Source organism: Sprattus sprattus (assembly GCF_963457725.1).
Source record: "Sprattus sprattus genome assembly, chromosome: 7".
Classification (NCBI taxonomy): Eukaryota; Metazoa; Chordata; class Actinopteri; order Clupeiformes; family Clupeidae; genus Sprattus; species Sprattus sprattus.
The window spans coordinates 18,612,028-18,624,818 of record NC_137926.1 but is presented as its reverse complement, the minus strand read 5'-3'; the positions used below and the strand labels follow the sequence as shown (position 1 = coordinate 18,624,818).

The following is a 12,791-nucleotide window of genomic DNA, read 5'->3' as shown; positions in this document are numbered from 1 at the left end:
CACTGAAGTTACTGTGGTTACTGTGGTCACCCCGATGAAATGTGCCAGATCAAGGCCAGATCTGTGCCAGAGTTGGCAACTGTTTCTCTGATCTTCCTCCAGTATTCACCTTTCTTCTCTCCCTCCTTCCCTCCCTCTCCTTCCTCCCTCCTTTCCTCCCTCCTTCCCTCCCTCCCTCTCCTCCCTCTCCTCCCTCCAGGTGCTACCAGGGACGTGGGCTCGGCCCTGACGCGTATGTGCATGCGCCACCGCAGCATCGAGGCCCGGATGCGACACTTCACCAAGTAAGAGTCCCCACAGTCACAGCCCACTCCCATCACATCGCTCTCTCTCACACGGGCGTTTTACTGAGTCACTGAGCAGAACTAGCACAGAGAGCCAGTGTGGCTAATGTTAGCACTAGCAGATCATCTGTGTGGACTAGGAACTGGTCTGGCGAGTGTCAGCGTGTCATGTGTGTGGCTTTGTGCCGCTTTAGGAGATCAAGTTGTGTCGTTTTTAGTGTGTGTCCTGCTGGTCATCTGTTTCAGATGTATGTGTCATTGCATAGTCATGACCCTGATCTCTTAGGGTATTACTGACTCAGAACACTGTCAGGAGGTTTAGCCTGCTAAATGAACAGTAGTTTATGAGTGAAGAGAAATGGGTATATGGTTGATTGACAATATGAGACCAGTGGCATTTATACAGCTAAGTCATGTCCATTTTCATGTTCACTGTGACTCTCTCTCTCTCTCCCTCTCTCTCTCTCTCTCTCTCTCTCTCTCTCTTTCTCTCTCTCTCTCTCTCTCTCTCTCTCTATATATATATATATACATATATGTAGTATATATGTATATATACATATATTTATCTGTCTGTCTGTCTGTCTGTCTGTCTATCTCTCTTAATGTTGTCTCTTCCTTCTCACCAGTGCTCTTATGGAGAAACTCATCGGCCCTCTCCAGGACAGGATCGAGGAGTGGAAGAAGACTGCCGCCCTGCTGGACAAAGACCATGCCAAAGGTCAGTGTCTAAGGGAATCAGAGCAGGAAGATGGCGATGTGGTTCCGTACAGCCACAGACTCCGGACTCTGGCCCCGAACCAGTCACAGCCCCTAGAGAACCTCAACCCCCAATGAGCTTCCCTCTCCTCATCTTCACCTCATGGACGCTGATTTACACACAAAGTGAATAGAACTAAGGAGGGCATTGGATGGCCGCCTTGTTGCTGTCTCCCATCCAGTGCTTGTGAAATCAGTGGTACTGAGAAAGGGGAGATTTGAGAAGGAAAGCCATGCAGGAACTCTGGGAAAGGCTGAGGGTACAGGCAAGGTCTCAGCGCATGATACAGGTGCAACGGTCACCTCTCTGCCTCAGCCTCAGCCTTCAGCACCTCACCCCAGTAAAAATGCACTGGTATTCTGAGGCTTTATGGACAGGTTATGTGTAGGTCAATTACCTGCATCTCCAGAAATGATAAGCCTAATGTTGGTCAACCAGATTGCAGTTTCAAGTATCAAGTTGGTTCACTGAAGAACAACAACAACAAAAATTCTTTTGTATGTGTTTTTTCAAATTCTGTCCTCTGTCTGCAGAGTACAAGCGATCCAGGCAGGAAATTAAGAAGAAATCCTCAGACACCTTAAAGCTTCAGAAGAAAGCCAGAAAAGGTATGTTCCTAATGTGCTTGTCTTGCCTTGCTACCCTAGTGGATTTCCTCTCCACCTCTGCATCCCTAAGAAACCTCAGCTGACTGCCAGATTCATTACACACACACACACACACACACACACACACACACACACACACACACACACACACACACACATACACACATGAGCACTGCCTGGTGCATGACACAATTATCCTGCTGCATTACGCTCACGGCAGCATCGGCAGAGATTGTTATGCATATCCAAGTATTATCCTCATTTTGCCATCACTGAATATTTTGGTGATGATTGGATCCAAAATCTGAAGGTATCTCTACCTGGCAAATGGTCAAATATTTTTGGTCAATACTAACAACCAGAAAAGCAAAGTATTTTAGATGTCAGTAATGAGCTGTTGTGGTCACTGACCAGACAGGCTTGATGGCCTTGATCCTCCTGCTAGGTGGATTACTAGGTCTGTTAGGTGCTCGGTGCTAATCCAACTGACCAAAACCGTGAACTCTGACTGGCCTCTTAGGGTTGGACATACTGTAGATATGAGGGACCAGATGATAAGATGACTGCTCTCCTGTTGAGTGAGTCCCTGTGTCCTCAGAAGGGTTTTTCTGAGAATTAGACATGGAGGATGCCTGTCACAGAACACGGCTATCTAGTGGCCAATCTGTCAACACACACACACACACACACGCACACGCGCACACACACACACACACACACACACACACACATGCATGGCAGAATTTCCATGACATACAGCCGCGGAAAAAATTAAGAGACCACTTCAAAATTATCAGTTTCTCTGGTTTTACTATTTATTGGTATGTGTTAAAGTAAAATGTACATTTTTGTTTTATTCTATAACCTACTGGCAACATTCCTACCAAATTTAAAATAAAAATATTGTCATTTAGATCATTTATTTGCAGAAAAATGACAATTGGTCAAAATAGCAAAAAAGATGCAGTGTCTTCAGATCTTGAATAATGCAAAGAAAACAAGCTCATATTCATTTTTAAACTACACAATACTAATGCTTTAACTTAGGAAGAGTTCAGAAATCAATATTTGGTGGAATAACCTTGATTTAAAATCACAACTTTCATGTGTCTTGGCATGCTCTCCACCAGTCTTTCACATTGCCGTTGGGTGACTTTATGCTACTCCTGGCGCAAGAATTCAAGCAGCTCGGCTTCTTTTCATGGCTTGTGACCATCCATCTTCCTCTTGATCACATTTCAGAGTTTTTTTTATGGGATTCAGGTCTCGAAATTGGGCTGGCCATGACAGGGTCCTGAGCTGGTGATACTCCATCCACACCTTTACTGGCCTGGCTGTGTGGCATGGAGCATTGCCCTGCTGGAAAAAACACTTCTCAGAGTTGGGGAAAGGATTGAACCAAAGCCGACTGGAGGGTCTCCTAGTTCGTCTTCTCTGACGAGTCCAATTTCACAGTAGGTGCAAGACTCTGTGGCTTGTAGGCCTCTCCAGGTCTCCGTCTAACCATCAGACGACCATGTGTTGGGCAAAGCTGAAAATTGGACTCATCAGAGAAGACGAACTAGGAGACCCTCCAGTCCGCTTTGGTTCAATCCTTATGGTCTTTTACAAACCTCAGCCAGGCAAAGTACAACGTTGTCCCGGAAGAAAAACTTGCTTCCTTTTGCTCTGACAATGTTCCCCAACTCTGAGAAGTGTTTTTTCCAGCAGGGCAATGCTCCATGCCACACAGCCAGGCCAGTAAAGGTGTGGATGGAGTATCACCAGATCAGGACCCTGTCATGGCCAGCCCAATTTCGAGACCTGAATCCCATAAAAAAAACTCTGAAATGTGATCAAGAGGAAGATGGATGGTCACAAGCCATGAAAAGAAGCCGAGCTGCTTGAATTCTTGCGCCAGGAGTAGCATAAAGTCACCCAACGGCAATGTGAAAGACTGGTGGAGAGCATGCCAAGACACATGAAAGTTGTGATTTTAAATCAAGGTTATTCCACCAAATATTGATTTCTGAACTCTTCCTAAGTTAAAGCATTAGTATTGTGTAGTTTAAAAAAGAATATGAGCTTGTTTTCTTTGCATTATTCGAGATCTGAAGACACTGCATCTTTTTTGCTATTTTGACCAATTGTCATTTTTCTGCAAATAAATGATCTAAATGACAATATTTTTATTTGAAATTTGGTAGGAATGTTGCCAGTAGGTTATAGAATAAAACTATAATGTACATTTTACTTTAACACATACCAATAAATAGTAAAACCAGAGAAACTGATAATTTTGAAGTGGTCTCTTAATTTTTTCCGCGGCTGTATTTACAAATATGGCTGTAGTGCTTGCTTTTGCTTAGGCTGATCTGAATCAGGTTTTGGGCTTGTTTCAGTACTCCCCTAAAAAAAAGCTAACTTTGGTACCTGCCTCTTCCCTCTCTTTTTCTCTGTCCTACTCTGTCTCCCTCTCTCTCTCTTGGCCTGTGATCTCTGTCTAGAAATCCCGGGTATGTATGCTTTTCCTGCTAGCTTTAAATGTTTTAACTCAGCATTGCCCGCCTTCCACTTAACCTCCATTTCAACGCCACGCTTTTTCATATCTGTTTCTTGAACTGTTAGTAACTGTTCATTCATCATGTTGTGTCTCCAGCATACAAAACACATCACACTTTCACTATGTTCTCATTCGTCGCTCATGACCCATCCAGTTCCGTGATCTTAGGTGTGGGTGACTCATCTGCTCATCATCAGTGCTGTTGCATCCAAATGGAGACTGAGCAGCTATCAGATATCATGTTCTCATAATCTCTATCCCTTCCATACTTCTTTCTCTTCTTTTTCTCTTCTCTTTATCTTTTTGTCCTTATCATTGTCCCCCAACCTCTCTATCCCTGCCCTCTCTCTCTCTCTCTCTCTATCTCTATCTCTCTCTCCCTCTCTTTCTCTCTGTCTCTGTCTCTCTCTTTCTCTCTCCCAGGAAGAGGAGGGCTGCAGCCACAGCTGAACAGTGCCATGCAGGATGTGAGCGACATGTACCTGCTGATGGAGGAGACGGAGAAGCAGGCGGTGCGACGGGCCCTCCTGGAGGAGAGGGGGCGCTACTGCAACTTCATCAGCATGCTGGTGCCTGTGGTGGTAAGACAGGGAGAGGGTGAGTGGGAGGGAGAGAGGGAAGGAGAAGAAAAGAGAGGGTAAGAGGAAGAGAGTGCAAGTGCGAGTGAGAGAGGGAAGGAGTGTGGAAAAAGATAGTAAAGGGAAAATGATAAAAAGGTTGAGTGAGGGGTGAGAGATACATGGAGAGTGAGGGAGAGGAAGAGGGGAACGTGGTCAACAGGAGAAATGAGAGAGAGTGTGTAGTGGGTAAACAGACAAAGAGAGGAAGCCAGGTGATAGGAAAGTGGAGAGTGCTCTGGTTCACAAGTAAGAGCTTCTTTCTTTCTCTGTGCAATAAGAATGGAGAGATTGCCATGTTGGGAGAGGTCACCCACCTTCAGGCCATTATTGATGACCTCACAGTGCTGACCACCGATCCACACAAACTGCCTGCTGCTAGTGAACAGGTACACACACACACACACACACACACACACACACACACACACACACACACACTTGCACATCTTGCACTGTATACATCAATGCTTTATAATAACACCATGTAAACGTCTAACCTATTGTGTTCTGTGTGTAGGTGATAGTGGATCTGAAGGGTTCTGATTATAACTGGTCTTACCAGACTCCCCCATCCTCCCCCAGCAGCCTGGGCTCCCGTAAGAGCAGCTTATGCAGGTATATACATTAAACAGACACCACTGAAACATTTGTGCCTTTGTTCTTTCTATTGCTGCTACTGTTCTTGCATTGACTCTTGCACTTGAAGGACATTTTGTTCTTCATTAACTTTTAAAATAACATTGTTTTTACGTTTTTACGTTTTAAGACCTACTAGAGTCCCTTTCTCATCCAAATAATGTATTATGATCAAATAAGGCTATTTCGGTTTCATTTTGTCATGTAAGAGTCAGCCACTGCTGTCAGCATGTTTATGTCCTCTCTCTGCAAATCCTTCATTCTTTCTGCAGTTTGGCCCACCTGCCACCAGGTGGAGCCCACCGCCTCAGCAGTGTGTCATCTCATGACTCTGGCTTCATCTCCCAGGATGCCAACAACCACTCCAAACCTCCCTCTCCCATGCCCTCCGATATCACCAGCCAGGTAGGACACAATGCTCCAACAGATCCTATCTAGAGTATACATCAATACATCAAGGTTTACAGACTCAACTGCAAAGATACACATCCTCACTACCACTTTATCCCACTGTCTGTTTGGCCCTCCCCATCCCCTCACCCCTGTGTGCCTTCCTCCCTCTACTGACTGTCTTATTCTGGCTCCCTCTCCTCTTCCCTACCACAGAAGTCCTCCAGCTCTGCCTCATCTGAGGCGTCTGAGGTGTGTCAGTCTGTGAGTGAGTGCAACTCCCCCACTGCGGTGAGTATCACACGCACACGCACACCAGACACACACACACACACACACACACACACACACACACACACACACACACACACAACATAATTGTGTCATTTGCTATTGTGTCTGATTGTGGCAAATTTTGTCCTATTGTGCCGGACAGTATCAAATCATTTGACATTGTACTACTGACAATGGTAAACCTTTTGAAACTGTGTCAGTCTATTGCATATTCTTTAACATTTTCAGACTCTTTATCACACATGATGAGATATGTCATTTTTTCTCAGCTGTTGTTTTTTCCCCCATAAGTAAATGTTAACGTGACCTCTATGCTAACCTCGGCTCCTAAAGACAGAATGTATTTGTTCAAAACCTCATGCTACACCACCACACTTACATAATCAGATCTCTTTTACTCTGTTCATGATGTTAGCATACGTGCATAGCATGCACAGAAAGTGGACTTAATAAGATACACAACAGAGCTTAGCTTTCTACATTCTGATAAAAAATCATATTCTAATGTGGGATTACATTCAGCAAATGAACTTGCTAAAACTATTCTGGGCCAGGCAAAAGAAAGTTTGAGGATTAAGCCCTGAAATCACAGGCCAGATGATGTCCCTGATTCTAAAGGGCCGTAGCTGTGATCCTATAAAGCTGTAATCCTTAAAGTTTCTCATAAAGCCTTTTTAAAATATGATTGCAACCCTACCACAATTGGTGTACTTTTTAATGACAGCGAGATAATAGTGGTGTAGTCCTGGGGTAGAACAAATATGTGTTAGAGTGGGGTTGGGAAGGCTAAAGCTGCCAGTGCTACTGCTTTGCTTCTGTGTTGAGACTCTCTTTGTGACCATGATATCTATCCATCCCACAGTTTGGCTCATCCTTTGCTACCTTCCGCCCTGCTCACTCACTCACTGGCTCCATGAGGCCACTCTCTTTCATACTTCCTGTGTCCCCTCATAACTATTCCCCTGGATCAAACACCCCCTCACCCACATCAAAGGTTCCTTGCTGGAAGGTTTGTTTTTATTTTGACCATTTCAGTTCTAGCCCTGGTTTTGGCTTTTGTCTCTCATGCTTTTAATTAGCTTTCTGTCTGATTTTATCATTTTCTGCCTAACACTCAGCATCCTTTTAGCTTTTGTTAACATTTGTTTTTTTTCTTTTCATTTTACATGTATCTTTAGTTTCAGCTGTATTAAATCCAGCATTAGCACTTCAAAATGCAATTCACCCCTCTTAAACACTTTGGATTGTATTGAAGATCCTTAATCGGTTTTGAAAACAAGTGTTCAAAGATGCCTCCAAAAACTCGAACTCCCACAGTGCATTTCTGCACTGGTTACTCAGTAACACTTCCTTCACTCCTCCAGGATTGGGCAAAGGCAAATTCTTATGACTTGTCAAATGCCTACGAGACTCGAGCTGCCTCTCAACCTCGAAGACATGACCCGCTGGAGAGACTCAGGGACGCAGAGAGCCCGTATATGACAAGAGGGAATGCTGGGATACACCAGGAGGACCCACAAAGGGCGAGGATGAGCCCTATTACTGTGGCACCCAAGGTAATCCAACAAAGGCATTATTTCACTAATAGCTTTGATTGTCTGTACAAGTGACCAGTGTATATTCATGTATACCATTATATTTATATGTGCAGTATTATTAATAACTTTATAATATACAATGGTAATGTTTGTGTATAACTGCAGGTATACATATACATGGCCACTTGTTTCGGCCCATATCGGTAAATACATTTTTGTATGTGCCCTTCACAGTGTATTAATGTATATTCCCATGTGTCTGTGGGTGTGTGTGTGTTTTTGTGCGTGTGTTTTTGTGTGTTTTGTGGGTTTGTGTATGTTCCCAGCATATGAAACCCTCATATGCGAGTGAGTTAGCCATGGTGTTGACACGCGGCTTGAGTGTGGACCAACAGAAGAGCAGTCGGGACTCTCTGCAGTACTCCAGTGGATACAGTACTCAAAACACCACGCCATCATGCTCAGAAGATACCATACCATCACATGGTAATACAAACATACACACATACACACAGAGCACTGAAAATACTACACAATCCCCTTCTCCCAAACACACATATAACGCAGTTAAACACACAAAATAGGGTATCCTACTTAGTAAAATGCTTTAACGTTACTACACTTTTCTCTTATTCTTCCTCTCTCCTCTCTCCTCAGGCTCAGACTATGACAGCTACTCCATGAATGGTGACGCAGACGTCGACCCTCATACAGACTTCGACAAGTCCTGCACGGTCCCTCGCCATAGCAACCTGGCTCAGAACTACCGCCGTATGATCCAGACCAAGAGGCCTGCCAGCACGGCGGGTCTCCCTGCTGGCATGGGCCTCAAAGTGGGCACACCTCCTCACGGCACCCACTCCCACCCCCACAGCCCGTCCGAGACCAACGGGGCCGGGGGCCATGGTGGAATTTCATCAGGGGGCCATGGTATCATTTCATCAGGGACGGCCACCATTCGTCGAACCCCATCGTCTAAAACAGGGGTGAGGCGCACCCCGTCGAATGTTGGCCCCATCCCTATCCGGCCCCCGATCGTCCCGGTCAAGACCCCCACAGTCCCAGACTCCCCAGGGTTCCCCCCTCCGCCCCCCGAGACCAACGGCAGTCAGGAGAGCCTCTACGTGGATGACCTCCCCCCGGGAGCCCTGGACTACATGAAGGCCTCGCCCAAGCGCCTCAGCCTGCCCACCCAGCCGTGGGGCTCTGCTGGCTCTGCTGGTGGGTATGACCAAAGCCTGTACCCCCCGCAACCCTCCAGTTTGGATCTCCAGCAGCAGCAACACGAGGACCTGCTGCTGGCCGCCAACCGCCACACCCTGGTGGAGCAGATCGGAGAGCTGGTGGCCAGCGCCCATGCGCTTGGCGATGGGCATTTCCTGTTCCCCTCGCAGACTGAGGTGGCAGCGGCGAGCCAGAACCAGAGTCCCAGGGAGAAGATGCTGGTCCCAGACGGGGAGGATATGCTGAAGACCATCCGCAGGGGCGTGAGGTTGCGGAAGTCGGAGTGCAACGACCGCTCGGCACCACGGATCACGCCCTAGACCCAATCACGCAACACTATATGCCTTTGGCTCTTAACCACAAACAAAGGCTGGGGATAGGTTGCCTCTGTCTCAAATATGGGACGAAAGGTTATATAGGTTTTTCAGGGCATCTCAGCTCTTACTGGACTGACATAGATAAACTCAGTGGTCAGAGAGGATTTCCATTTGACTTTCTGGGCCTTGACAGGAGGTGGAAGGTGATAGCTAAAACCTGCATACCCACACTGATCCATTTGTAACAGAGATGCCATTCTTTCCTTATGGCAAACACCTCAGTGAAATGCTTTTTAGAAATATAATATGAGAGTTCGCTATAATTAACAAGAGTAACAGCTTAATTAAACTGACAAATAACCACTGAATGACCATCGTCACTGTAATCTCCACATATATGCTGTATATATATGGACATGAATGGAAAGAGATTTACCCGTGGAATGTTCTTCAGTAGATCCAGATTGCCAGAGACTTTTATTTTGGCACATTGCAAGAGTTGACTGCTGAAGGTGGACACTGCCAGAGAGCTCAATGCTTTTGATGTCAATGCTTTCAATGAAGTTATGATGTCAGAGACTATGATGTCATGAGTCCCTTGCCTGTGGAAGTGTGTACATGTGATGTGTCGGGATTCACAGGTATATCACATATGTCTCTGCTGACAACTATGTTAAACTAAAGCAACAACAATAACAAAACAGAAAAACAAGAAAAAAAACGCCAAAGCATTTTGTTCTTTAACCTTTAAATACATTAAGCACAAAATAGCCGACTCCACAGCACTCACTGAAGCTTTCCTCAGTAGAATGGACCCTAGAGGTGAGCCTCATAACTTAACACTGCCAAATGATCGGCTTGATGTCTTATTCCCTTTACAGTATGTACTGTCTTTTATCTAGTCCTTTGGGGAAAGTATAAATGTTTTTCATTTCCGTTCGTTTTTTTTTTTTCTACTACGTAGTGTATGTCATTTATTTTTGTCTTATATTGGTTGTAGTATTAGTGGAGCAGGGTGAGAGAAGAGAAATTAGATGGGACGGGTTTCCCATTTGCAAGTTGCTCCAAGTTACTTCCCTACTTATACGTACTCTTGGTGAGTACCAGAACTCATGGTAAACCACTAGCTGTTGAAAAGATGGAAATGCATGTCAAATAAAATAACAAGCCATATTGTTGTGTTTCTTGTTTTCTTTTCTTGCTTATTGAGTAAGGTAACAATTATATTTCTAATTCAATGAAACTCTCGATGGCTAGTTTTTGTTATCTATAATAGTAATAATATGTAATAGCAACCTCCAACTGATTTAATGAAAATATGCTGATCTTTAAAGGGTTCTGGATTACTTTTTCCCCTGATTGTGTAAATATGATAACAATCATAGATTGTGTATTTTTCTCAAAAGGAACCAGAAGGTGGCAATGTTTTGCCTTAGCACCTCACCAAACACTGGCATTATTTATCATTTGAAACAGGGACACAGCATCATGTCAGTCACACACATGATTTGGTCAGATGAAGCTGCAGTGTTCACATACAACACAAGATGGTGCTAGAGAACTGAAAGACATTGGGCATTGGCCATTTCTCTTCTCCATCATCTCGTCCTGTTTCTGGGGTCCTCTTCCTTAGGTAGGTCATTCAGTTGCTCCTTGTAACTATTACATGAATGAAAAAAATGATTTTCAATATTTACAGATGTTGTGGTGAGGTTGTTCTTTGATCTGTATGGACCCAAAGAGTGTGGCCTCAACCTACTTTTCTTCAGGTGGCTTGTACAAATGCTCCCTCTTAGACTTAGCCCTACTCCAATGCTCTTCAGCCATGTTACAGAAAGCTCAATGCTTTTGACGAACTGGTATAGGTGTGGATTCATCAGCAGCTGATTTAGTAACTGATTGAGCCCTACACTGGGCTAGTTCTGCTTCAGTCAGCAATAATGCACAAGACAGATCACACGGTTTAACTAAGCGTCTGTTTGTTAGAGAACTACACCTTCACTTCTGCACTCCACTACATTAGTCGAATGAGGCAGTCTGATTTTACAGCAACTTCATTGTTTAGCTTGTAAGCATTTTATAAGCTAAAAAATATCACAAGTCATAATAGATGGTTATAGTAGTTCTGTTATGGATAGTTAGTGAGGTCATGCATCCAAATCTAGAAGACCTCTGGGGTCTTCATGCTAGTTTCCATGAGCCCACCATTACTCCACCTGCATCTTCCTCTAGTCGTTCTGGTAGCTGCTAACTATGATCTGGCCTATTTCAAAGCAAGTAGGTTTGTGACCTCTGGTTCAATCCTGAGATATTCTCGACTGACAGAAAATATTTATGTTTTGTGTTGTATTTTAATGTCCGAATTCATATCTGTTCCATTTTAAATCATCGGAAGTTGTGAGGTAAACAACTGTCTCGCTGTCATCTACTGTATCTGTTCTTAAGCAGAAGGACATTTGTTTCAGTGTGGTGATGCTGTTGAGTAAATGGCGCCACAATAACTTTTGTCGTTTTGAGAGGCGAGGCGCTGGGCTGAATCTGGTCCATCAAGATGATTGCAGTTCAGAACGAATCACGGACGCGTGCGCGGAGGCGTTGTTTGATGTGGCAGTTGGAGATCGCCAGAATGAGGAGCGACACAGACTCGGCCCCGTGTCACTCCGTCAGGCCGTCAGTCACTCCATCACTCCCACGGACCGAGCCTCTAGTTTACCCGCTTGTCACCGCAGCCGAGAGAGAGCGCATCTATTGCCGCTGGCTATATGTTGGGGACGTGACATGAGCGCGCAATCCTCCATCAGCCCCCCTGTTAAGTGGCACGCGTGTCATCTTCCGTGACAAACGCGCTCGTTTGATAGTCTGGTGATCTCCAGCGCAAATGCGAGACATGGAAGCATGCACGTCTGAGCAGTGGGATATCATCAACGGGGATCCTACCGTGGATTTGTGAGTGTGTAGGGGTCGAAGGGTGTTCTCGACATTCCAGAAAATATATGTTGTTGTGTAAATCAAACCATAATACCGCTTTTGTTTTAGGTTTTTAACACAGTGAAAGATTTTAAAGAGTTAAACTGCGAGGCCTAAGGAATCTCAGCCTTTCCATATCACTGTGTTCATGACGGATTAGCGCGGGACCCCGGGCTGTGTATCCACTTGCGCACTCAGTACATCATGTGTTAACTCAGCTCACACCTTGGCTTTTTAACCAAAAACCAAAAAACTACTGTGTAATCATCAGGATTTCAAGAGGTGGCTGCGATGTAGGCCCTGATCAAACACTACCCATGTCTGCGAGTGTTTGATAGTCTTTGATAATAAAAACGGTCTGCATATAGCACTCAAGAGAAATTTCTTGTTTTCCAACATTTACATAATTTTGCTTTTCATTATGTAATTTTTACTAAAGTCAATGATCAATACTTATAACACAGTAATAACACAGAAGCTTTTTTCTTCAGTTTATATTCCCTCTTCTTCTTCTTGTTGTTGTTCTTCTTTTTGTGTGTGTACAAATTATTTGTGCCTCATCCACCTGAAATTGAGTCTTTATTTGTATTATTATTAGTAGTAGTAGAAGT

At 44.5% G+C, this 12,791-nt stretch overlaps 1 protein-coding gene across 2 annotated transcripts in view; it reads left to right on the top strand.

Annotated features, from left to right (window-relative positions):
* The window catches only part of mtss1la (MTSS I-BAR domain containing 2a), a 26,889-nt gene extending 16,547 nt beyond the window's left edge, over positions 1–10,342 (top strand). Inside the window, exons 4-15 of one of the 2 annotated variants that reach the window (XM_080842874.1) lie at positions 200–284; positions 914–1,005; positions 1,578–1,652; positions 4,618–4,775; positions 5,093–5,200; positions 5,332–5,429; positions 5,723–5,855; positions 6,057–6,131; positions 6,997–7,143; positions 7,499–7,690; positions 7,999–8,158; positions 8,330–10,342. In XM_080842874.1, the coding sequence (XP_080699000.1) occupies positions 200–284; positions 914–1,005; positions 1,578–1,652; positions 4,618–4,775; positions 5,093–5,200; positions 5,332–5,429; positions 5,723–5,855; positions 6,057–6,131; positions 6,997–7,143; positions 7,499–7,690; positions 7,999–8,158; positions 8,330–9,216 (2,210 nt within the window). In that variant the 3' untranslated portion in view covers positions 9,217–10,342. The remainder of the gene's footprint in view (positions 1–199; positions 285–913; positions 1,006–1,577; positions 1,653–4,617; positions 4,776–5,092; positions 5,201–5,331; positions 5,430–5,722; positions 5,856–6,056; positions 6,132–6,996; positions 7,144–7,498; positions 7,691–7,998; positions 8,159–8,329) is intronic. The other variant, XM_080842875.1, reaches the window with a different exon arrangement.
* Positions 10,343–12,791: the final 2,449 nt, after the last annotated feature.